The sequence below is a fragment of the Girardinichthys multiradiatus genome, chromosome 9 (assembly GCF_021462225.1).
Source record: "Girardinichthys multiradiatus isolate DD_20200921_A chromosome 9, DD_fGirMul_XY1, whole genome shotgun sequence".
NCBI classification, from domain to species: Eukaryota; Metazoa; Chordata; class Actinopteri; order Cyprinodontiformes; family Goodeidae; genus Girardinichthys; species Girardinichthys multiradiatus.
In genome coordinates, this window is record NC_061802.1 from 28679536 (window position 1) to 28707120 (window position 27585).

At 41.2% G+C, this 27585-nt stretch overlaps 1 protein-coding gene across 3 annotated transcripts in view; it reads right to left on the reverse strand.

The window, feature by feature from the left end:
* The window catches only part of shdb (Src homology 2 domain containing transforming protein D, b), a 35912-nt gene that overhangs the window by 7616 nt on the left and 711 nt on the right, over nucleotides 1-27585 (reverse strand). For 2 of the 3 annotated variants that reach the window (XM_047375757.1, XM_047375756.1), the window contains 5 exons: nucleotides 27023-27382; nucleotides 24608-24758; nucleotides 21075-21296; nucleotides 5232-5309; nucleotides 4523-4703 (listed from right to left, as the gene is read on the reverse strand). In XM_047375757.1, the coding sequence (XP_047231713.1) occupies nucleotides 4523-4703; nucleotides 5232-5309; nucleotides 21075-21296; nucleotides 24608-24758; nucleotides 27023-27352 (962 nt within the window). In that variant the 5' untranslated portion in view covers nucleotides 27353-27382. The remainder of the gene's footprint in view (nucleotides 1-4522; nucleotides 4704-5231; nucleotides 5310-21074; nucleotides 21297-24607; nucleotides 24759-27022; nucleotides 27383-27585) is intronic. The other variant, XM_047375759.1, reaches the window with a different exon arrangement.

The window sequence follows — 27585 nt, forward strand, 5'->3', positions numbered from 1 at the left end:
CTGGAATCGGCCCTTCTCCACAATCTTCCTCAGGGTCCGGTCACCTCTTCTCGTTGTGCAGCGTTTTCTGCCACACTTTTTCCTTCCCACAGACTTCCCACTGAGGTGCCTTGATACAGCACTCTGGGAACAGCCTATTCGTTCAGAAATTTCTTTCTGTGTCTTACCCTCTTGCTTGAGGGTGTCAATAGTGGCCTTCTGGACAGCAGTCAGGTCGGCAGTCTTACCCATGATTGGGGTTTTGAGTGATGAACCAGGCTGGGAGTTTTAAAGGCCTCAGGAATCTTTTGCAGGTGTTTAGAGTTAACTCGTTGATTCAGATGATTAGGTTCATAGCTCGTTTAGAGACCCTTTTAATGATATGCTAATTTTGTGAGATAGGAATTTTGGGTTTTCATGAACTGTATGCCAAAATCATCCGTAATAAGACAATAAAAGACCTGAAATATTTCAGTTAGTGTGCAATGAATCTAAAATATATGATTGTTAAATTTTCATCATGACATTATGGAAAGTAATGAACTTTATCACAATATGCTAATATTTTGAGAAGGACCTGTATTGTGCCAAGTGTAAAGTTTGGTGGAGGGGGGATTATGCTGTGGGGTTGTTTTTTATGAGCTGAGCTTGGCCCCTTAGTTCCAGTAAAAGAAACTGAATGTTTCAGCATACCAGGAGATGTTGGACAATTCCATGCAGTTTATAAATGACCCCCTCCTCTTCAAACACGACTGTGGACCAGTGCACAAAGCAAGGTCCTTAAGGACATAGCTGAGAGTTTGACGTGGATTAGTTCGACTGGCCTGCACAGAGTCCTGACCTCAAGCAAAGAGAACATCTTGGAGATGAATTCGAGCGGAGACTGAGAGCCAGACCTTCTTGTCCAACATCAGTCTATGGCCTCACAAATGTGCTTCAGGAAGAATGGTCAAAAATTCCCATGAACAAGCTCCTTAACCTTGTGGAAAGCCTTCCCAGAAGAGTTGAAGCTGTTATAGCTGCAAAGGGTGGACCAACGTTACATGCAAGTCAAGGCAGGTGAGCAAATACCTCTGTTGATAAAGTGTAGGTCTAACTGCAACTGTCCCAAACACACCAACAGAAATTCACATTGCTCTTTACCCAGACTGTGGTAGGCAAAACATGAAAGCATTTGTTGTCAGCAGCTGAATGAGCTCAAGCACTCTGAACTCCAATAATGTTAGAAACTCATATCCTCCTAGCTGCTACTGCTTGTCTTTGCCTTTCTCCTCCTGAAAAAGCCAATGTCAGGATTCGTCTTTGATGGCCTAAAAGATGCAGACTGCAATCTAAAAAAAAAAAATCTACTCCGTTCAATCTCTGAGGGACAAAGTCCAGGTGCCATTTGGAAGTGTGCACCTTTCACCTCATTTTGGAACCACTCCGTGTCATCTAATCCCTAATCCAACCAGATCAAGGGTGTAATCCAGCAAATCTAGCAGATAGAAAGCAGTATGCATTGAACTTGCTATTGGAATTGGAGCCAGTTCAAGGATTTCTGCTTCATATGTGCAAGTGGTCTAATATCCAGTTTAACCAGTGTGTTGCTCTAGAGTTAATTTACAGTGTCTGGTGAAATTATCCAAATTAAAACATACACCCGTTGGTGTAATTTTAATTCCTTTCTTGAGATTGAGAAATTTCTTTATATTTTTTGGGTCTGAAACCAATTTAATTTTCATAGTAACAAGGATACAGAGTAATTAACCTCCAAGGTAAACTGTAAAATCAGAGGTTCCCAACCTTTTTGCCTCACACTGTGTGTCTTGCACCTACAAAGAGATGTAAACAAAACAAGTCTGACTAGACACCCTATAACTTATAAGCTGTATAATATGATGCAGCTCCCAGATTGCCCAAAATTCAACTTTTAATTGGTTAAGTAGCTTGAACTGAGCTGGTCTGGGCAAAGCTTCTAGTCCTTGTTGAAGAGTGGCTCTGAGACTTCCTAAAAGACTTTCTTTGAACAAACCGGACACCGCCAAGTCAGAACCAGGATTGATTAGCAAGTTTGGTGTTTTAAATGGTTGTTTACATGTTATACCAAGTTTGTTTATTTTTGAAAATGGTCACACAAGATGGCATTTTTATATTTTTAACTAATTTTTAGAGTTTGCCCTACTTTTTTCAGTATTTTCTTTGGAGGCACCTCTTTGCATTAACAACCTTGATTCGAATCCAAAGCGAAGAATCTCTACACAGCCATTTTCTGAGGAACGGAGACCACTCTCAAAGTGACCTCTAAGCGGTGTTGTCCTCTGAGTGCAGATGTGTCTTTAAGCCAAAGAGACAGGTGTAATGGAACTGCATATTGATGGGGAGCAAACTGGTTCTGTAAGCAATAAAGATGACGGCAAGCGTCTGACCCAAAAAGGAATTGTCCTGAGTGGATTCTGATTATTTTAAAATTAGACGGTCAAAGCAACCTTCCTCTTGACATCCGAGTGTGAAATGGACTTATAACCTTTAGAACTGTATCGCCTTTAATTTTTATAAAAAGAGTGTCTTTCAAACAACTTTTTCGTAATTGAGTGGAGCTGAGTAAATCTTTTGTCTTGTAGATTAGTAGTTAGTAGATTTTAATTCAGTGTCTGCAGTGCTTGCAATATTGCAAAGGAATGGTAAGATAGCAACCTTTGTTGGATAATGCACTGCCTGGCCAAAAAAAAAGTTGCCACCTGGATTTAAATAAGCAAATAGGTACGGGGCTCCCATTGGATAATTACTGCATGGGCGATTATGTTTCAGCTGGCAACAAATTATTTAACTGCAACTGGTGCAATGAGATGCATCTTATTTCTTAAACAACCATGTCGAAAGATGTTAGTCTGTTTCAGAAGAGTCAAATCATTGGCATCCATCAAGCAGAAAAAACATCTAAGGAGATTGCAGAAACTACCAAAATTGGGTTAAGAACTGTCTAACGCATCATTAAAAACTGGAAGGATAGTGGGGACCCATAGCCTTCGAGGAAGAAATGTGGCCGGAAAAAAATCCTGAATGATCGTGATGGGTGATCACTTAAACGTTTGGTGAAATAGAAGAAAAACAACAGTAGAACTCTGGGCTATGTTTAATAGTGAAAGTTAGAGCATTTCCACACTCACAATGCGAAGGGAACTCCACGGATTGGGACTGAACAGCTGTGTAGCCTTAAGAAAACCACTAATCAGTGAAGCTAACCAGAAAAAAGGCTTAAATTTGCTAGGGAGCATAAGGATTGGACTCTGGAGCAATGGAAGAAGGTCATATGGTCTGATGAGTCCAGATTTACCCAGGGTAAATATTAGGGTAAGAAGAGAGGCAGGTGAAGTGACGCATCCATCATGCCTACTGCCTACTGTACAAGCCTGTCGGGTCAGTGCTTTGATCTGCGGTTGCTGCAGTTGGTCAAGTCTGGGTTCAGCAACAGTATGTATTCAAAGAATGAGGTCAGCTGACTACCTGAATATACTGAATGACCAAGTTATTTCATCAATGGATTTTTTCTTCCCTGATGGCACGGGCATATTCCAAGATGACAATGCCAGGATTCATCGGGCTCGAATGGTGAAAGAGTGGTTCAGGGAGCACGAGACATCATTCTCACACATGGATTGGCCACCACAGAGTCCAGACCTTAACCCCAGTGAGAATCTTTGGGATGTGCTGGAGAAGGTCAGGCTCTACCATCATCAATGCAAGATCTTGGTGAAAAATTAATGCAACACTGGGTGGAAATAAATCTTGTGACATTGCAGAAGCTTACCGAAACAATGCCACAGCAAATGCATGCCGTAATCGAAGCTAAAGGCGGTCCAACGAAATATTAGAGTTTGTGACCTTTTTGTCTAGAGGAGACTTTTTTTTTTTTTTGGACAGGCAGTGTATATTCCAGGTGTCAGGAAGTTGCACTATTGATAAATACAAGATATACAGCCTTTTTTAATGGAGTCTCACATATCATAATGATAAAGTTACTAAAGGTAATTGAAAGAGTTGCAAGTCTGGGATGACAGAAAGAAAACAGAAAAGGGAGGAAAATATAGATTTGATATCGCACCTAATATCGTCATTGCTATAATTAAAAATATCATTGCATACCATTGCATGATTTTCTTATTATTGGGTAACTCTCATTATAAATTATATAATTTAAAGTAGCCAATGCTTGCTACATTTTTTTTTTTTTTTGCCCGTTTAATCTGTCTAATTTCAGAAACCACCTTGGAAAAGGCCATTTTATGTGTAAAAAGATTTTGGAACAAATTTGCTTCTTTATAACTAAATATGAATAAGACCTGTTTGTATTTTGTGAATTGGTTTTATATAAATAAACTATATTAAAGGTATGGTTTGATGCAAATAAAGTTTTTGATCGTTTAGTGTATTATTTTATATAGGTGCAAAACATTATTTTTGACATTAAACAATTGTACGCCCCTAAATGAAGTGCAGTCTATGTTGAGCTACATTTTTTATGTTGGGTTTCCGTTTGACTATCAGAAGACAGCATACATACACCTGTTTTTCCAGAGGGAGGGTAGAGTCTACTCTCTCCCCCATCATGGTGGGGCTTTCATGAGGCGTTCGGAACTTCATTCCTCCTCCTGCTGCTGCTAGTGGGCTCGACCTGGGACCTGCAGGACGCAACCGCTCTGTGGGCGATGATGAGCGATCCCACTCAGCGGCATCAAACTGTGCTGTTGGCAAGCAGGGGGACAAAAAGAGTGAGTCATGTTATTTACATGGCATTATTATCAAAGGGGATTAATCCACTCAAGCAAATGGGGACAAACATCAGATAACAGACTGCTGCAGAACCAAAAAAGCAGCAAGGAGGGGTGGGGGTCAACAGGTCAGGGTCAGATAACTAAAAGAAGCAGTTTTCTCTATTTGTATTAAGTTGGTTAAGATTATGTTATTTATAACTTATGTGACATCTATTTCTAGAAATTCAGCCTGTGGTAATCTGTATATATTTTACAGGACGGTTGGCAGAAATGGCAGAAATCCTGATCACAGACATCCTGATCACAGAGCCTTCACAACCCTAACTCTAGCATTCAACAGTTGCTACAGGCAGGTGCTGCCGATGCAGACCACTGAGGGTATAGCAGATAACAGCAGGGTCATGGAGGTTCTAACAACAGCATGCATTTGTGTTGTGCAGATAAAGGAAGGCGATGTGGGTGAAAAGGGGTGCAGGGATGTTCAGGGTCAAAGGTCACCTTGCTCTCTGATGGGGGGCTCCTCCTCCAACTGACCCACTGGGGCAGGCCAGGGCAACTCCGTCAACTCCCTAATTTCTAATAGAAGAGGGGGGAGTAGAGAGGAGAGCAAGAAAACAGCAGATGGGCTTTTACAATGTTCACCAAAATGAGGCAGGTGACAGAAAGGAGGTGATGATTAAGAAGTGAGACTGAACACCAGAGGAGGATTTTAATGTGTGGCAGAAGGAGCGAGCTAGATGTGAGAAGTAGAAGGGGTAGAAGAAAAGGGGAGCCCCATTGAGAGCGGAAGTGAGAGGCGGTTCATGCTGTATGTGTGGAGATGATATAGCTGTGGTGTCAAGAAATGTAGTTAACTCTACCTCCTTTCAAGAGGAGCAGTAATGTAATCTAACCCCTGTCCCCTTGATAAATCCCACGCACGAAAAACAGTGTCTCAGAGCCAGTATGTACACTAATAAATCGAGGCAGATAAGCCAAAAGGAGGCACGAGATAGAACAGAGGGAAGGGGAATAGGAGTGTTTATTTACAGTCATTTGAACTTTCCACTTTGAGAAATGGTCTCTTAGCATTAGATGTAATGAAAACAAAAGGGACTTCAAATGTAAGTCAACCCACAGCAAAGTGTGACAGAGGAACTGAGGTGTCTTTGGGCATTTGTATTTTATTCACTGCAAAGCAACAGAAGGTGTACTGAGAGAAGGACCTGAAAATAGCTCACTATATACCATGGCTGACTGCTGTAATACCAGTCATTACTGCTGCCTTCTCCACACACACGCACAGGTACATTATGCATTTGTGTCAGTACCGCAATGTAAATCTAGCTCCTGTTCTCTGCAAAAGCGGATTACAAAACAAATAAAAGGAACAGAGCGGTGACATCTTAATGAGTGAACTAATCCAAAGACCCCCCAGGCCGGCGACATCAAAGGCCATTTTGAACGGGCGTTTTGCGAAAGACCCAGGCTGTACATACATGTTCCTCTCCTTCCCTGGTTAATTATTGAGCAGGCAGACACACTCTGCCACTTTCCCTGGCTCTCTGTAAATTATTGATGCATGGCGCAGTACAATGGCCCCATCTGGAGCAGAGTGAACTGCACCTCCGCTGATGCCAGGATTAAAGTGTGACCTGGCGCTCCTCAATGGGAGCCATGCACGCCAAACACAGACCCACACAAAACATGTACAGAAAAAACCCCTCCTGGGACCACTGCTGCCTCACTCCGCTGCTCGTCAGTTCACCACTAAAACAAATTTCACACCTCTAATTCCCAAGAACAACTGAAAGAGAGATGTGTGGAGAAAGATGGGTTTAAATTAGAAGGACACAAGACTGATGGTAGAACATCTTAGAAAATAGAGAGCCAAAAAATAAGTTTTAAAGTTTAAAAATGTGATAAGCCCTTCTTGTTAAAAATGAGATTCATATGTTTTCATCTCAAAACTTTACTTTGCCACGCTCCTCTAGCATACTCTAAAAACGATTGGACTAACATTCTTGATTAACCTTATTTGAAGTAACTTGAAACAAGTAAACATCCACCTTCAGTCAAAAGCTAGTTTATTATCAATGACTACATATCTTGACATTAAGTTGTCTGAGAACTGGTTTCAATGAAAGACATGGGAACATAAAACTTTCATAATTTAGATACATAAAGCCTGAAGACAAGTGAAATCCCTTGGACACTGCACATGGCATATGTACTTAGAAGGACAGCACCATTTATATAAAGTATTAATTAAACGTCCAAGAGTACAGCCCTCTAACAAATGCCAAAATAAACCATCTACTCCCTATAGGTATGTTTACACGTGAACTACAACTCTCAATTTTCAACACATTTCCAGAAGGGTTTGAAAATGTCATTTTTTTAATTAAATTGGGGTTTTGTGGACTTTATGCATTTAGTTCTTTGTGAATAATTTCCAAATAATTCTAGTATGGAGTACATCAGGTAATCCAAACAAACGTCACTGCTTTAAAACTTGCAGTTTCTTCTCTGTATGCATATAAGTTGTAATGAACAACTGGGTCTTCTCTAGCTGACCCCTTACCCAAACAAAAAAAAACACCACTAACCGTTAAGAAACACAGAGACTAAAAACAAATGCACTAAGCAACACTTTCCTTTCTATGTTAACCAGTAACTTACATAGTAAATTTTGAGTATCAGGTTGCAGAGAGGCAAAACATTTTCCAAGATATTTTTGGGAATTTACAGATATATACAAATTCTTATACTAGCTTAAAAAAAAAATTGGTATGTTGTTCAAAATACTTTAAGACTGAAAAATATCTTGCAGGAGGTAGAAAAACCAGAATCCCATTTTAAGAAGTTGGCATCATGGATGGTCAGTGGAATAGTGCTAGCTACAGTGCATTTAGCATCTGACCAATCAGCTTGCTGTCCAATAAATATATTTTATAGAATGGCACACTTGTACACAAGAGTGTAAATATATTTGTTGAATCTCTTGTTGGTACAAACCTGTCAACCAATTCAATGGCACAAACTGAATGGATTTAGAAAACTAGATTAGTAGAAAAACACTTACTGAACTTAAAACGGAGCCTCATGATATTAAAGAAAGGGTACTAAGTGACTTTGAATGTGGCACGGCTGTTGCCGCCAGATCCGAGCATTAAAGAATTTGCTGATGTATTGGGATTTTAATGAACAAATATATTAAAAGTTTTATATAAAATGGTCTGCAGCTGTGTGGACAAAAATATGTTGTAAAAGAGAATGGGCAGAATGGTTTTAAATGACAGAAAAGCAACAGTAGCTTAAATAGCCACTTGTTACAACTAAGGTATGTAGAATGCCATCCCTGAACACACAACACGGGAAACCTTGAAGCAGAAGGGCTACATCAGCTTAAGACCACACAGGGAGCCATACCTGTCAGCTAAGAATAGGAAAATGCGGCTACACTTCACACAGACTCACCAAGGTCAATAATTACAGACTGGATAAATGTTGCCTGCTCTCATGAGTCTAGATTACAGATGGCAGGGTCATAACTTCGTGTAAACAACATGAAACCATAGATCCATCCTGTCTTGTTTCAACGGTACAGGCTGATGATAATGGAGTATTGGTATAAGTGATATTTTATTAATACATTTTGGACCCTAAAGAATCAGAATCAGAATCAGAAAAGCTTTATTGCCAAGTACGTTTTTGGACATACAAGGAATTTGTTTTGGCGTAGTCGGTGCAATACAATACACATTAAACAGTATAAACATATCTACAATATAATATAAATATATGTGCATAGTTTTAAGTGAGTGAGAGTAAATGTAGAGCAGTATAAGATGCAAGAGCAGTACAACAGTGCAGATGATCATTGTGCAAGTATGGCAGTGCAAGTAAAGCAGGAGTCCATGCTGAGCGTTAATGTAACACATAGAGTTACAGGTTACAGGTGTCCTGTCAGCAAAAAAGGGGGCGTGTGGGGGAAAGGGAGAGTGTCAGTGTGGTTTCTGGGCTTTGTTAACAAGGCTGGTGGCAGATGGGAAAAAACTGTTCCTGTGGCGTGAGGTTTTGGTCCGGATGGACCGCAGCCTCCTGCCAGAGGGGAGAGTCTCAAAGAGTCTGTGACCGGGGTGGGAGGGATCAGCCAGAATCTTCCCTGCCCGCTTCAGGTTCCTGGAGGTGTACAGTTCCTGGAGCGACAGTAGACTGCAGCCAATCACCTTCTCAGCAGACCGAATGACACGCTGCAGCCTGCCCTTATCCTTGGCTGTAGCAGCGACGTACCAGATGGTGATGGAGGAGGTGAGGATGGACTCAATGATGGCTGTGTAGAAGTGCACCATCATAGTCTTTGGCAGGTTGAATTTCTTCAGCTGCCGCAGGAAGAACATCCTCTGCTGGGCTTTCTTAATGAGGGAGCTGATGTTTGGCTCCCACTTGAGATCCTGGGAGATGATGGTTCCCAGGAAGCGGAAAGATTCCACAGTGTCAATTGTGGAGTCACAGAGGGTGATGGGGGCAGGTGGGGCTGGGTTCTGCCTGAAGTCCACAACCATCTCCACTGTCTTTAGAGCGTTGAGCTCAAGGTTGTTCTGGCTGCACCAGTCCAACAGATGGTCCACCTCCCATCTATACGCGGACTCGTCACCATCAGAGATGAGTCCGATCAGGGTGGTGTCGTCCGCAAACTTCAGAAGCTTGACAGACTGGTGACTGGAGGTGCAGCTGTTGGTGTACAGGGAGAAGAGCAGAGGAGAGAGAACACAGCCTTGGGGGGGAACTGGTGCTGATGGTCAGGGAGTCAGAGACGTGCTTCCCCAGCCTCACGCGCTGCTTCCTGTCAGACAGGAAGTCAGTGATCCACCTGCAGGTGGAGTCGGGCACACTCAGCTGGGAGAGCTTCTCCTGGAGCAGAGCTGGGACGATTGTGTTGAAGGCAGAGCTGAAATCCACAAACAGGATCCTGGCATAGGTTCCTGTGGAGTCCAGGTGCCGGAGGATGAAGTGAAGGGCTAGGTTGACTGCATCATCTACAGACCTGTTGGCTCTGTAGGCAAACTGCAGGGGGTCCAGGAGGGGGTCGGTGATGTCTTTTAGGTGTGAGAGCACAAGGCGCTCAAAGGACTTCATCACCACAGAGGTCAGGGCGACGGGTCGAAGTCATTAAGCCCTGTGGTCCTTGGCTTCTTGGGAACAGGGACGATGGTGGAGGACTTGAAGCAGGCTGGCACATGACATGTCTCCAGTGAGGTGTTAAAAATGTCTGTGAAGACTGGAGACAGCTGATCAGCGCAGTGCTTCAGGCTGGCTGGTGAGACAGAATCCGGTCCAGCAGCTTTCCGGGGGTTCTGTCTCCTGAAGAGTTTGTTGACGTCCCTCTCCTGGATGGAAAGAGCCGTCCTCGGCGTGGGTAGGGGGCTGGTGGGGGGGGACTTCAGGGTGGGGGTTGGAGGTGCCAAGTCCCCTCTTGAGGTTGGGGAGGTGGGGGTGGTGGATTGTGGCTGCAGCTGTTGGGGGGCGTCGTGGGGGATGGTTGCAGGACTGTCCCTTTGTCTTTCAAAGCGGCAGTAGAACTCGTTCAGGTCGTTGGCGAGGCGTCGGTCGTTGATGGAGTGGGGGGCTTTCGGCTTGTAGTTGGTGATTTGCTTGAGCCCTTTCCAGACAGACGCAGAGTCGTTGGCTGAGAACTGGTTTTGGAGCTTCTCAGAGTACAGTCGTTTGGCCTCTTTCACTGCCTTGCCAAACTTGTACTTTGCCTCTCTGTACAGGTCCTTCTCAAAATATTAGCATATTGTGATGAAGTTCATTATTTTCCATAATGTAATGATGAAAATTTAACATTCATATATTTTAGATTCATTGCACACTAACTGAAATATTTCTGGTCTTTTATTGTCTTAATACGGATGATTTTGGCATACAGCTCATGAAAACCCAAAATTCCTATCTCACAAAATTAGCATATCATTAAAAGGGTCTCTAAACGAGCTATGAACCTAATCATCTGAATCAACGAGTTAACTCTAAACACCTGCAAAAGATTCCTGAGGCCTTTAAACTCCCAGCCTGGTTCATCACTCAAAACCCCAATCATGGGTAAGACTGCCGACCTGACTGCTGTCCAGAAGGCCACTATTGACACCCTCAAGCAAGAGGGTAAGACACAGAAAGAAATTTCTGTACGAATAGGCTGTTCCCAGAGTGCTGTATCAAGGCACCTCAGTGGGAAGTCAGTGGGAAGGAAAAAGTGTGGCAGAAAACGCTGCACAACGAGAAGAGGTGACCGGACCCTGAGGAAGATTGTGGAGAAGGGCCGCTTTCAGACCTTGGGGGACCTGCGGAAGCAGTGGACTGAGTCTGGAGTAGAAACATCCAGAGCCACCGTGCACAGGCGTGTGCAGGAAATGGGCTACAGGTGCCGCATTCCCCAGGTCAAGCCACTTTTGAACAAGAAACAGCGGCAGAAGCGCCTGACCTGGGCTACAGAGAAGCAGCACTGGACTGTTGCTCAGTGGTCCAAAGTACTTTTTTCGGATGAAATATGCTAATTTTGTGACATAGGAATTTTGGGTTTTCATGAGCTGTATGCCACAATCATCCGTATTAAGACAATAAAAAGACCTGAAATATTTCAGTTAGTGTGCAATGAATCTAAAATATATGAATGTTAAATTTTCATCATTACATTATGGAAAATAATTAACTTTATCACAATATGCTAATATTTAGAGAAGGACCTGTATATGTCTTTGTCTCCACTCCTGAAGGCCTCTTCCTTATCCAGTCTTAACCTTTAGAGTTTAGCTGTGAACCAGGGTTTGTCGTTGTTGTAACTCACCCTGGTGCATGATGGTACACAGCTGTCCTCACAGAAGCTGATGTAGGAAGTCACAGCCTCTGTGAACTCGTCCAGACTGTTGGTAGTAGTCCTGAACACATCCCAGTCTGTACAGCCTAAACACGCCTGATTCTCCACAGCCTCACTGCTCCACTTCCTTGTCGTCCTCACAACAGGTTTGCAGAGCTTTAGTTTCTGCCTGTATGCAGGAATCAGGTGGACCATGATGTGGTCGGATTGGCCCAGTGCAGCACGTGGGACGGCGTGATAAGCGTCTCTGATGGTGGTGTAACAGTGATCCAGAATGTTGTCCTCTCTGGTCGGACATTTTATAAACTGTCTATATTTGGGGAGTTCGTGGGTGAGATTACCTTTGTTAAAGTCACTAACGACGATAACTAAGGAGTCCGGGTTGGTCCGCTCCACACTCAGTATCTGGTCGGCGAGCATGCGCTGTGCGACCTGCACGTTAGCTTGCGGCGGGATGTAAACACTGATCAGGATGAACGAAGCGAACTCACGGGGGGAATAGAAAGGCTTACAGTTTATGATGAAGCATAGTTTAAAACCTGAGTTTTGTTGCTGACCACCTCCATACCTTTTTATCCACAGTACTCATGTTCTAATAGCTACTTCCAGCAGAATCACCCATCATGCCACAAAATGCAAATCGTGTCAAACCTTTAGGATGTGATGGAACTGCAGATTTGCATTATGGATGTGTAGCTAAGAAATCTGAGCCATCTGCATGATGCGATCGTGTCAATATGGACCAACATTTCTGAGGAATTATTAAGTCAACTTGTTAAATGTATGCTGTGAAAACCACAGAGGTTTTAAAGGAAAAGGGGACAGACAAACTAGCAAGTGATACCTAATAAAGAGGCTGGTGTGTACAGCCTGCAATCTGGGCTGCTACATCTAAACTTGATGACTGCGTCTTGTCTCAGTGTGTCCACCTTTAGCATTAGTATGCATTTAGATTGTATCATAGGAGAAACACATCTTGGAAACAGGAAAGTGGAAAAGTCCTTCTAAAAAAAAAAATTAGAATTGAAATATTCCAGGTTATTTGATATTTTTAATACAACTGTGGCCCTTTTACCATATGCTAATGCACAAAGATACAAACTGCTCTAGCAAATAAACCAAAGCAACTGATTTCTTTCTGAGTTAACAGCTAATAAAAACCAGGGAGAGCCGTTACTTTTTCAGTAAACACTGATACATGGACCTCAAGTCGACTGCAAAGATTGAGCCACACACATGAAAATCAGATGCTCAAGTATGTCAGTCACTTCTGAGGAAGAAACAATTAGCTCATTCCTTGGTGCACTAAAACATATCAATGCTGAAACAATGAAGTATTTTTTATCCTTTCATTTTAACCTGAACTATGAAACAGGTGACAGCAATTGGCACCAGTATGCTAAAATCTTTAGCAAGCTGCCTCAACTGCCTGCTAACAATTAGTAGAAATTATTTGAGGGGGGAGGGAATGAGCAGGCTTTTTTCTGCACACACCACACCAGCTGCTTTCTGTGTGTTTAAAATTGTGAAAGCAAAAACAACGGCTACATTTGGTTGATTAATGAAGTCTCTACACACAGCCCCTGCATTAAATTTCAGCAAACAAAGACCTTCTGTCACAAGAAACAGAAAAACAAAACACTCATATGTACTGATAATTACAGGAAATGGCACATTGATTAGCAAAGGTAGTAAATTGTGAAGCCACATAATTTTAAACCCCTATGCATGTCTACTTTGAATTAATTTCACACAAATGTATTACTTATTGGATTTGTGTTTCCATATCATCCTTTCATCAATTCTTCACCTACTTCTCTAAGTGGGGGATTATCTCTTATTTAAATTTTTCTTGCCCTGCCCCACTACCATAATCTCTTCCCAGATCTTCTAGATTGAACAGTGAGAAAGAAACCCAAAGGACGCGGCTTTCCATTGAAGTCAGCAAGGGCTCTGGCCAAGAACAGGGAAAAAGATAAATTCAGAAAAGTGACAAGCAAGCGGAAAGCGGTAATGGAGAGAGAAAGCAAGACGATGACGAGAAAGAGGAGGTAGGAGAAGAGTGAAAGGGGGAGACCAGTAAGTTGATGAGTAGCTGGTCAGATGGCCCACGGGTCTGCTTAGAGCAGCAGAGAGCACCATCAAGCCAGAAATGGAAACCTAATTTTCTCTTTTGTTTTTTTTCTGCTTTCATGTTCTCACACACACACACACACATACACACACACCCACACACAGAAATACACAACTCTGCAAGAAACATCAACTTGTCAGAGCACAAGATCAGGACAAAGCTCTTCCAGACACACAAACACACCATGCATGTTTTTTTCAACCTCTGAATAACGGAGTTTTTCAATTATTGCAATATAAAACAGCTGCCGTCACAAGTGGAAAAGGCAATGCATTCTAATGTTTAGTTTCGTATTGTGCTTTATTTAGGAAATCCTCTGATCTTATTTCAAATGTCTGGTAGTATGCTTTCGTTTTGGTGGTTTTACAGGGACAATGTAACAATTTTAAATAATTTCTTACTCACACCAAAACTCTCCATATACTAGTAATTATTTAAAAATCGTCATGCTAAGTTTAGGTTATTTACATTCTAGTTGTCGGTTGATGATGCTGGTCATTTTGCCTCGCCACCATTTCATACTTATGCTGCTTTGGTCTTTTCATTCCCAACATTTTTGGTACAAAATAGAGTCAGCTGCCATGTTTCACACCAACCATGCTTCAATCCATCCCCGAAAACGTTTTGTACTGACTTAAAGAACCAATAATTTACAGTACTTCTGTATAATTTCATCATAGTTGACTGCGAACAAAAATGTAGTTATACGGCTCCAATGGATAAAATTTACCATGAGGAGGTTGCTTACGGTTTTGTTGGTTTGAATAGCATAAACACATATTTTATTAACTTATTTAAAAAATAGTCAACTTAGGATTTGACTTATTTATTTTAGTTGTTTATGGTCAAACAGATATCAAAACCAAAAAACGGGAAAGTATGAAGTATGAACGCACCCCCTGTTCCACAGTGCAGGTGTGCATGTGTGCCAAGGGCAAATTGGTTTACAACATTTTATTAAAATCAAACAAATGCCAACATGAAAACCTTCAATTTAGGAAGCCCTTTTAAAGTTTCTATTTGACTGCACAGAGGAAAGAAAATCATAGTCCTGCCAGAAGAATGTTGATGCTACCAAAACCATGGGGCTGGAGGGTTCAGGTGGATGTGATGTATATTGGAGCAAAGTATTGTTAAAGAACCCACATTAAATCTAAACTTGAAAATTTAAAATGAATCACCAGTTCAAATAATTCAATGTTCTATTTTGCAAGAATTTCTACTCTTTTATTTCATTTACTCTTATTTTTTTGTGCAGCAAGTGTTATCCTGAACCTGCAAGTGTTTTTATTCCAACCTTCCTTTTAGGGCACACACGTTCATCATACTGCAGAGTTTCTATGAATAGTTCGGGTCTTTAGCTGTTGCCTAATGAGCAGCTGCAATGGAACAAGTGGAGGATAAGAGCTTTGCTCAACAGCAACATAACGTAATTGCTAGGGGTGGCGATGTTATTCCTTCTCCTCCTCTATCCAGCTGGTTTCGGGCTCTACATCATTGGCTCCTCTTTGCCAGCACTTACACCCATTTGCTCAAAAGGTTTTGTTGTGGGCTATAAAACCTAAAAACACTAAAACACCTGAAACACCCACTCATCTGTTCATTAGGGGCAGCCATCAGGGAACTAATAAGATGGACTCTCTCATTAGATCGCTAATAATGCAGAATGATGCAGGGCCAGTCATTTAATGCAGGGATGTCTTAACATCCAGGAATTAATGACTGCTGTAATCTGAGCTCGATGGTGACACCTTTTCTTAGTAATTAAAACCTTTTACATGTTAAACTCTGAGAAATTGCCAGGATCAACTTCACTGAATAGATTGAAATAACCTCCAAGTAAAACAAAATAAATAAAAATATCAGGTGGGAATCTCAAAAAAATATTTATTTTCACCCCAGCGATTACATTTAAGCGGGAATAGGCCGCGGGAATTATAATCAAAGAGATTCTGTAGAGAAAATTTTGCATGAATAAAGTGCACATAAATCCCCCCTTTGCACATCTTCTCTAGTGCCAACATGCACACACGCTACTTTCACCCTTGACTTAACTACTTGGTGAAAATCAGAGCTGTAAAAAAAAAAAAAAAAAAACGTTGAAATATACGTATGCGTGCATGAGCCTGAGAGCAAGTGTTGATGAGGGGCTGCTGGCTGAGATTGTGATATCCACTCCACCGCCCCCACCATTTGCGCACCCGGGGCAGGTAATCCAAGTGAGTATGTCACATCAGCAGAGAGGGGGGGGACTGAGGGGACAGCCCCGTCACCGCTGGAGCGGTGGTGTGCATATGTGTGAGAAAGTGTGCCTGCGTCAAGGGATGACTGATTGCGCTCTGAATCCCTGCTTTCCAGCCGCTCTCCTCACCTCGCCACATCTCCTGACCATTAATACCACTCTCCGCTGAAACACCAGGCCTCCACAAACATCCACTTAGCTGCCACCAAACATACCAGAACATTGGATGTCCCTTTTCATTTTCATACAGCCTCTTTCTATCCTATCCTCCATCTCTTCCTATCTGAATCACTCTCAATCTGACATTCTCATCCCTTTTTTCCGTCTTCTTCATCCATCTCTTCTCTGCACCGTCCTTTCAATCGCTTCCCGCCCTTGCAATGCGGGCCATGCTTAGCAATGCCGAGAGGGTCCAGGGGAATATGGATTAAATGCGAGAATGGAAAATACTGTTTGTGTGTTTACACTTCAGTGCCTCGGTGCGCCCAACCAGACAGCAAGCCAGCTCTGAGATCTGACTCCAAATGGGGGGGGGGGGGGAAAAAAAAAAGGTTCAGGCAACTCGGGCTGCACGAACGATTTCCTACACTTCACGCTCTAATGGTGGTATGAGTACTCCCCTGTAGCGGTGCATAATGTATAATGTCACAAAGAAGAGACATGAAACAAGAAGAAAACATATAGATACAGCAAGATGGCGTGCAAATCAGGTGAGAGATGACATTGGCTCTTAAATTAACATCTGTGCATCTTCATATGAAATCGTCTCTTTTGTCCAATAAGTTACGGTGCCTCTTTGCTCCGCCGCTGGTTAGGCTGATTTGAGTTTTAATGCAATGAGAATGGATTTCTGTGCATTCGCGTGGGTATTCGGACAATGCTGTGCTGACCATGACTTTCCTATTAACACCAGATCAGTCACACACATGTAGGCATGTAATTAACTGAGGAGAGGGGAGCAGGAATGGAGGAGAGCAAGGATGAGTCTAGGTTGATTTATTATCCCATCACCTTGACCTTGTGCAACTTAGAGATATAGCTCAATTAAGTGGACTTGGCCTGGCATTCTTTATACCTCCTAATGATTTATCAGGCCTGTTTGCTTGGACCACTCCATTGCTTTAAAAATACTATAAAATACTTTTACCATATTGCTTTTTATCGCTTTTCCCTTTCCAAGCTCTCCTGTCATACCCATAAAGGTAAACAAAGCCCCTGTCAGTCGAGATGATCATCTCAAAGCTTGTTGAGACTGTGGTCAGTCACATGTCTGAGCAGAAGAAATCAATATTCTTCCAGAAAGAGTTTAAATCTAAAAGAGAGCAATATATGTCATCTGAGCTCAGACAGTGAAGGTCACATCACTCCATTTCTAGTTAAAAAGGCTGTGGAGATGTAATGATGGGGGGAGGCAGATACTTTTTTTAAATGTCAGCACAGTTACAATATTATTTTTACTGTGTACTATCAGGCAGTCTGTGAGCTCAAACAAAGGTTCTAATCTTTAAAAAGAAGCCTGTTTGAGGCAGATTTTAACCATTCAACAATTCAATAACTCTACAGAGTGAGTCGTTTCAAGGACACATTTGAAAAACCGAAGAATTTTCACTCATCTTATGGATTTAAGGGCTTTGGTTGGCAGGGATTTATTCTTGTGCTCAATTTAATACAATGGAAGATTGTCAATAAATATGGAAGGGTTTTATGTGAAAAAACTGAGTACTGATCAAGCTTGGCAGAGCTAAACTAGATGAATAAACGGCAAATGAAACCAGTGAAATGAAAGTAACCATGTCTTTCTAAGTGCCTCACAAAAACATTCATGGCCTTTGAACTTTAACATTTAGTTGCATTAATGCCACATATTTTTCTTTGTTTATTGGAATGGTATTGGAATGATATAGTGATAGGGCTGAATCAAAACAATGTAGTACGTAATTGTAAAATGGAGGAAAATATATAGTTTTCAAAATCTTTTACAAATAAAACTCTGAAAAGTGTGCTGTTTATTTGTGTTCAGATTCTCTAAAAACTGATACCCACTAAACAAAAGTGTAACTTCATAAGTCACCAAATTACTAAATGTAGTCCCCCATTTGTCTAATTTATTCCAGGAATAAAGCCAGCTGTTCTGTTGTCAACTCAGTTTATTTATATAGCACCAATTCACAACAAATGTCGTATCAAGGCACTTGACAAAAAAAAAAACTTCAGTGAAGACGTCAGGGGTTTGTAAGAGAACATTTGTGAACAAAGAGCCCCATGAAGACCAAGGAACACAGCCAACAGATAAGAGAGTTGTGGAGAAATCTAAAGCAGGGTTTGTTATAAGACCATATCTCAAGCTTCCGACATCTCACTGTTAAACGGACTATCTAGAAATAGAAAGATTATGGCACAACTGCAAACTACCAAAGCTGACATGCTGGGTGAGGTGATAATTATTCAGAGATGAAGTTAAGAGGCCCGTGGTAACTTTGGAGGAGCTGCAAAAATCCACAGCGCACGTGGGAACATCTGTGGCCACATGCTCAGATTTATTGCTGCCAAGTCAGTGACTCGTAATTGGCTGGGTTTCCTTCGATAAAATAACTTCTTACCAACCAGCATAATAACCTGAACTCGGCTGCATTGTTTAATAAAAGGGATCAAACTGGAATGTATATACAATGCCTTGTGAAAGTACTCGGCCCCCTTGAACTGGTCAACCTCTTGCCACATTTCAGGCTTCAAACATAAAGATATAAAATTCAAATTTTTTTATGAAGAATCAACAACAAGTGGGACACAATCATGAAGTGGAATGAAATTTATTGGATGTGTCAAACTTTTTTAACAAATAAAAAACTGAAAAGTGGGGAGTGCAATATTATTCGGCCCCCTTGCGTTAATACTTTGTAGCGCCACCCTTTGCTGCAATTACAGCTGCAAGTCTCTTGGGGTTTGTCTCTATCAGTTTTGCACATCGAGAGACTGAAATTCTTGCCCATTCTTCCTTGCAAAACAGCTCGAGCTCAGTGAGGTTGGATGGAGAGCGTTCATGAACAGCAGTCTTCAGCTCTTTCCACAAATTCTCCATTGGATTCAGGTCTGGACTTTGACTTGGCCATTCCAACCCCTGGATACGTTTATTTGTGAACCATTCCATTGTAGATTTGGCTTTATGTTTTGGATCATTGTCTTGTTGGAAGATAAATCTCTGTCCCAGTCTCAGATCTTTTGCAGACTCCAACAGGTTTTCTTCCAGAGTGGTCCTGTATTTGGCCCCATCCATCTTCCCATCAATTTTGATCATCTTCTCTGTCCCTGCTGTTGAAAAGCAGGCCCAAACCATGATGCTGCCACCACCATGTTTGATAGTGGGGATGGTGTGTTCAGGGTGATGAGCTGTGTTGCTTTTACACCAAACATATCGTTTTGCATTGTGGCCAAACAGTTTGATTTTGGTTTCATCTGACCAGAGCACCTTCTTCCACATGTTTGGTGTGTCTCCCAGGTGGCTTGTAGCAAACTTTAAACGAGACTTTTATGGATATCTTTGAGAAAGGGCTTTCTTCTTGCCACTCTTCCATAAAGGCCAGATGTCTGCAGTGTACGACTGATTGTTGTCCTATGGACAGACTCTCCCACCTCAGCTGTAGATCTCTGCAGTTCATCCAGAGCGATCATGGGCCTCTTGGCTGCATCTCTGATCAGTCTTCTCCTTGTTTGAGATGAAAGTTTAGAGGGACGGCCGGGTCTTGGTAGATTTGTAGAGGTCTGATACTCCTTCCATTTCAATATGATTGCTTGCACAATGCTCCTTGGGATGTTTAAAGCTTGGGAAATCTTTTTGTATCCAAATCCGGCTTTAAACTTCTCCACAACAGTATCTCGGACCTGCCTGGTGTGTTCCTTGGTCTTCATGATGTTCTCTGCGCTTTGAACAGAACCCTGAGACTATCACAGAGCAGGTGCATTTATACGGAGACTTGATTACACACAGGTGGATTCTATTTATCATCATCAGTCATTTAGGACAACATTGGATCATTCAGAGATCCTCACTGAACTTCTGGAGTGAGTTTGCTGCACTGAAACTAAAGGGGCCAAATAATATTGCACGCCCCACTTTTCAGTTTTTTATTTGTTAAAAATGTTTGACACATCCAATAAATTTCATTCCACTTCACGATTGTGTCCCACTGTTGTTGATTCTTCACAAAAGATTAGAATTTTGTATCTTTATGTTTGAAGCCTGAAATGTGGCAAGAGGTCGACCAGTTCAAGGGGGCCGAGTACTTTCACAAGGCACTGTAACCAACTTTGAAGCCGTCTATATGGTTGCATTGTATTAAGTATATTTTTGTATATGCTTGGATCAATTCATTTAGTGCCTTTAGACAACATTTACTGTGAGATGGCGATATATAAATTAACTGGACTGAACAACTACTACTGGAGCGACTCTAAAAATCTGGCCTTTGTGGAAGAGTGCTAAAAAGGGATTGTTGAAAGACTGCCATAAGAACACTGAACATCACAACTGAATACAGGGCAAACAACAGACATGAGACCGGGGCAAAGGTTCACCTTCCAGAAGGACACCGACCGTAAGCATGGAACCACAGCAACAATGTTTTAGATCAGAGCAGATTTATTTGCTAGAATGGCCCAGTCAAAGTTTAAAAAATCCAATTGACAATATTTGGCAAAACTTGAAAAGGCATGGTTGCGGACATTCTCCATCCAAACTAAATGAACTTTAGCTATTTTGCAGAGAATGGCCTACTTCCTACTTCCAGCTTGAGATGTTCAAAGACCCTTTATCAGTAATTGCAGCAAAAGTCTTGACCAGGGGGCTGAACACAAATAAATGCAAGGCTTTTTTATTTATAAACTAATTCAAAAACTAATTATCCCTTTCCTTCCAATTCACAATTACGTATTATTTGCACTGATCTGTTACATATAACCTCAATTAAAAACAGAAGTTTTTAATTGTAATATAACAAAATGTTCAAAAGGGTTTGTAAAGCACTGCATGAAATGCAAGCAAAAACTCTTTTAAAAACATTGACATTTACAGACCTGTTGCAAAGAGAATGTGAAAATATTTCTTCCAACCTGCGAATGCTTTGGAGATGTGATCTTTTTTCCATTCCCAGGGTTGGTCGTACTCGTCAGCTGGTCTCTCATCATCTTGCGGCAGCCTGCTTGTCTCCTTGCACTCTTCATAAAGTTCTCCGTGCACGTAACCCAAGCGCTGTCCTCGCTCGTCTTCGTATGGAGTGTCATAGAGCTGCATCCCTCCCCGCATTCGTCCTCCTCCAGGGGTTCGCTGCAGTTCTGCCATAGAACATGCAATACAGAGCAAATCACAAAAACAAAAGGTGAATAAATATAAAGGCAATCATTCAGAGATTATTTTCTGATGAGGTTTGTTTGATCGGTCAGCAGGTCATCTTGCTGAATATTTGTTAGCAATTATGTTTTTCAAAACGCAATGGAGGTCCTATTCTGCATTCAGAGTTTAAAGTAAACAAAAAGCTTGTTTGTCTCTGACATGCCTAGAATTAGAGAAATTAGAATAATTATGTTTGCACAGCTTGCAGTAGGCTCAGAAACCAACATGGTGGGCCTTAACAAGGAACCGAGTCAGAAGTGGAATGGGAAAATAGTTGTTCCTCTCCCCATGCCTATCCTGCATCCCAGCCAGAACATATCCAGCATGGTTCACAGCAGCATTCATGTCTCCTTGTTATCATTTTCATCCATTTCTCAGTGGGGTCCAGACGACAAATGGTTCACAGCACCTGCATCTGTTTTGTGGAGTCAAATATGGCCATGAGATATAAAAGGCTGTATGATTATACTCGGTTCTCAGTGCTGCCACAGGAATCTGTAAGCAACAAGATTCCAAAAATATCCAATAGTGCTTGATTATATCAAGAAAATTACCATTTCTTAAAAAGGTGAGCTGGATTTGTAGTAAAAGAATAATTATGTTTGTGGTTTTGTGCAGGGGTTGTTTGCATAAAAATGGAAAAGGACTATATAGAGTTTGCCATGACAAAACAGTGCTTTCAGGCGGCCAGTTATTACCATGGTGATGAAGTGGAAAGACCCTGATGGAGAGACCCTGAGGTTATAAAAAGCAGGGTTGAGGGGAACTGGAGAGAAAGGAGGAGCAAGGCCAGGAGGGGAGGAAAGAGGAGGGAACGATGTGGTAGATTCAAGACCAGTGGGAGTAAAAAGAGGAAAAGGAAGCCCTGATGAAACCAGTGGAAGGAAAATGCACCAAGAGAAAGAGAGGGAGGAAGAGATGGCACAAGAGGGCAGGGGATTGTGGTTTGTCAGAGTCTGATGTTAAGCCATGAAGACAGAAGCACAGCAGGGCTGAATGCTGCTTTACCTGCGCTGGGAGCTTGTAGTGTCACGGCAGCCTGGTGATGGAGAGGAGATGAAGGTTGGGAGATAAAGACAAGATTGGAGGAAATAAAATGCTAAATTCAAAGGATACACGCTGGAGGAAATCACAGGCAGGGGTTTGAAAATGTGGGTATGGTGAAAAGACAATTTGACTAAAGATTGAGGGAAACGATGACAGGGAGGGATGGGGAGTGTGTTTAGGCATGCAGATGTGTGTCAGCAGGGGGACCCATCTTTTATCCACAGGAACTGAACTCATAAATCATGACAAAGTGAAGAAATTTCAAAATTTAAGCAATTTCAAAATACACATACTGAGTGAGTGATAAATATTCCAATGTCACATCTGACTGCTTCTTCGATGACTTTTAATGAGAATGAAGAAAGGCACTGATATAGTCAGAGAAAAGCAGGCTCTAAAGTGACAGGCTCAATTCAAACCCAATGACAAAGCTCTGTCATCACCTCTCTAAATCTAATCTCTCAAATGGCTCCATCCAGGTGATGTAGAAAAAAAAGGTTTGCCTCAGGGTTGCTAGAGATTAGGCTCAATTATCTTATTCCTAATATTGTGAACTCCCTTTCACTACCAAAAGGGCAGCACGAGTGTCAGCGATGAGAGGGCAGAAAATATACAGTGGACTTTCACTAAAGGACACATTAAAGAGACAACCAAAGAGCTTCCTCAGGGGACAGAGCAGAGCCCTCGAGATGGAAAGATGTAAAAATGGAGAGAGTAGTGGTGGTGGAGGAGCAAGCCTTTATACTAAATGACTGGGACAGACCAGGGAGGGTGCTGGGGGGGAGAAGGTCAGAAAAAGATGTTGCAGAAGGAGGGAGAAATGAAAAATGATGGCTGTGTGATAGATTGTGTGTGAGCAAATTGTGAGGGCAGAAAGGGGGTCAGAGCCTGGACTGTGAATAAACACTTCATGATGTTGAAAGCTCACTAAACTGTGGTCCACAAAAATACCATGGAGTGAGATGTATTAAAGTATAAAAAGTTTACTAATAAACAACTATTAAATTGGAATCAGAAAGCCAGTCTTTTCAGTCCCCTCAAAAGGCAGGATGTCATCGAGACAACTTGTTTTGCTCATCAAAGAAACTGTTGATGCAGTACAGATACGTCTTCATGATCTAGGTCTACATTTTACCCATGAATTAATGTCTTCAGATTTAATATAATGCCTGATCTTTACAAACAATGATCACAATTATCCTTTTCAACTGTCCATTCATTCAAATAACATCAATTATCATTCTGATAGATACTAGTTGGATCAAATGTTCAGATCAGTGGCACCAAACTGTGTAACTCCTCCCTTTAACAACAAAAACAACATATGACATATTTTGTGCAGTTTACCAGCTAAACATAAAATACAAATTAAATATTTTTTCTAGATTTCTACTTAAATTTAACTGGAGAACAACATTTTTCACTTATTCCTTCTACTTATTTATAATAATTCTTAACTGGATTTTCAATTTTTAAATATTCTCTCAAGTTTAATTTTCTACATTCCCAATGTAGATTTTAGACAACTGTAACAATTTACTTTCCCCCTGGGAATGATAAGGTATTATTATCAAATTATGGTAGTATGGAATCAATAAACAGAGATAAATGATTACAAAAATGTAAGAAACAAAAACTAAAACCAATAAAACTGAATCTGATAACATGAGGTAAATTTTTTTAGTTTTTTATAATTCGGTCAGATTCTGCAAATAATTCCTTAAAGTCTGTTAATCTTTCTGTTTTTTCTACCTTCTCCTTTGTGCAACTCTGCTCATGTGAAGCAATACACACAACTGCTCAGCCAACAACAGACTTGTGCAGATATACAAAGTGAAGAGATTCACTTTATTAATCCCATCAGATTTATAACACGTTCTGTTTTTTTTTTAATTGCCTACCCCATTATTTGCAATCAATACTTTTAATTGGCAGTACATTTCCAAAGTCAATTCAGTCCAACAAACCCTGCACTGAATTATTGACCAATAATCATGTTGAATTTTGTTGTATTTTGGTCAAGTGATCAAGGTCAAAGAGATTAGCGGAAGGATCATATGGAGAACAGATCCAAATCCAGAGAGAGAAAATGCTGGAAATCACATCAAAGGTAACTGTAAAATACAGTAGAACCACTTCATTTGCTTTAACAATAGTCTTCCTTTTTTCGCTCAAAGGTGTTCTCCACCTTTATGAGTCCACTGACCTGTTATCACCCTTTGAGCTTCATATGGTTCCATGTAGCTGTTATTCTCACAGGGGAGAGGACCGAGATCTGGATCCGGCCGGTGTTCCAATCGAGCATCAAATGGATCTGAATAATCAGTCTCCCCTGCCATCGGGGCTGACGGCACCACCTAAAAGATGAAATAACAACCTACTCATGAAGCACAGGCACTTTCTAAGGTAAAACTAATTTAAACCTGAGAGCAAAAAGGAAAAAAAAGCTGACTGTATAATGAATTCAAATCATTCAAAGAACTGCGATACGAGCTAAAATTCCAAAGTAGCTCTAATTAGTTTGATTTTTTTCAGCTTTGCTTTTAAGGCTTTTGTGAGAACTGCATTAAAGTTTTAGAATAATTAGAAAAATTCTGATTGTCTGTTAAACTAAAGAAAAAAAATAAACATAAAACATACTCTGCATCTCCATATCTTTGTTAAAACCCCCTGTAGTTAAAGAGTGTCCATCCTGAAGGTTTTTTTGGCTTAAGAAAAAAAGTGGATGGAGATAAAAGAGGGAGATATACAGCATTAGTTCCTCCATGCAAGCACAGGAGGAAAAAAAGCAGTGGTCATCTGGCAGAGTGACAGGAACACAGCCAACCATATGGTCGCACAAACACATGCATATACAAAAAGTGAGAACCAGTTTAGAAGCATGTGCATCCTTTGTCTCTCCTTCTCCCTCACAAAGGAAATCACTGCAGAAAGGCCCGCTTCCCAAAAATCCTGCTAAACACACTGACACCTCGCGAAATGATGTCCTAATCCCTTGTTGATTTTGTAACAGGTTATCTATTGATGCACAGGAATCTGTTATGTAAATTAGAACGTCGATGTTCCCACATATCATGGGAAATTAATCTGCATTGGAGGGAGAAGGGCAGACAGGGGAGCTATCGACACAAGTAGGAGTATAACTTCAATCCACTTCAGGATTTTTGCCCTTTCTAGCACTTTCCATGAGCTTGTTCGTAGATTAAACTCCTATGATGAAGATCCTGAGATACTCTCCAAACTACTCAGCATTTTTGAGTTAATGTGTAAATTATGTCCTTGTAAAGCCCTTATGTTTGCACAAATTGTTCTTTCAACATCTTCCTTTTTTGTTCTCAAAGGTTGTCTGGGTTTTTATATGGTGCATATGATGCAGAGCAAGTAAAACACCACATTCCTGGTGACAAAAACAGCACTAAAGCTTGAAATATACCTCCTAGTGGCCCTTGATATATCTCCAAGCAGTATAATGAATGTGGCCCTGCAACATGTGCACGTGATGGTCCCTCTCAGCTTGCAAAACCAAACCTCATCTATTATTTATGGACGGACATAAACTCGGGGGACTGTGGCCCCCTCCGACTCAATGGTCCACACAAGCTATCCATTTTTTTACTCTGCCTATGGTAGTAAATTTATGTAGTGTGTAGGATGCTATGTGATTTATATGAACGATAAATATCTTCTGACACACATTCCCAAGAAGTTGCTGATTGAGTCTGATCATTAAAGCTGTCACATTGATGGAAATGGCATGAAAGAAGTGTGAGTTTTTATGTCTGTTAGTTGGCTTCTCTTTATGACTTCAGCCCACTTCATTTAACAAGAGGAAGATTTTATTTGACATTACCTGCTTTGTCCTTTTAAACATATGTAAAGAAGTTAGAGAAGCACTGAGAAGTCAGCAGAAGCCTGAAACCGTAGACCGGCCAATCGGACACTCAAAAAAATAACGTCAGAGAAAGAAAAAAAAAGGAAACTGTTTTCTATAGAGGCATGTCAGCTGTTCCTTCAAGCTGCTACAGAGAACCAGACTTCATTTGGTGTTGATCATTTTGCTGTTTGTCAGATAATTCTTTTAAAAGGAACAAAAAGGTGCCGTCTGCCACAGGACGCCGATTTGTACTCACACTGGGAACATTTCATTCAACTGGCAAATGATCCACATTGACTTATCGCTACAATCAGCATATACCAGGAAGGCTCAACAGAGTACAGGAAAGTTGCTCTGTTTTATCCCTTTAAGCTTTATACCTCATTTTATTATGGAACATAGGCATTTGGAAAAGTTGGCAGCCTTTTGAAAAACTCAGAATCATTGTAAAGGCCCACATTCTCTATGAAATGTGCAGAGACCAGAGTTTACAGTTAAAATGCTAAGCATGCTAATTACTAATATACGTTGCCTGAAATATTAAAACCTTGTTTTATAGTGAATGCTCCCTCCCTCACACACACATACAGCGTGACGTCTACTCCTAATATACCTAATTATTAGCTGTTAATGGTAGGCTATAAAACTATTTTGAAAGTTGCTAATTATAGCTCTGAAAGAGAAATAAGCTACAAATTTCTGATCAGTGTATCTCTAAAAGAAAAGCTAAGAATCTCTAGGTCTTACAGGCTCTTGTTGGTCTTCCAAAGAGATGGAGCTGAGGAGAATCTTGGTGCGTCCCAGCTCCTGGGAATCCACTTTGATCAGCCTGTGTTTAGGAGACTTCATGTCCACATTGGAAGCCTTTATAGGAGACCCGTACACTGGTGTGGAGGGGTCAAAAGTCCCAGATTCCTCTCTAGACCTGCTCTCTGCATCCTCATACGGATCTTCAAAGTCGAGGTCTCTCTGGAGGCGATATGCTTTGAGGATTTCGCTCTCTGTGTAGTCCGGTGTGGGTGGTTGTGGGGGCACTTTCCTGCCAAAGCTTAGGTAGTCTTTCAGCCACTTGGCCATGGCAGTTCAGCATCCAAACTGGTAAGACAACTGTGTGCAGAATGTTGGAGAGAATGGGGACAGACACAAGGTTATTGTTTGACCTTATTTCAGATGAGTTTGCATAAGATAAGAACTGCTCAGTGGATTAAAAACAAATCTATTTCTATTTCAGAAGCAGCTACAATAATCCAGGGTTCATGATCCTTTCATGCCATTTGGACAGATCTATCTCCTCCCAATCACAGAGCAAC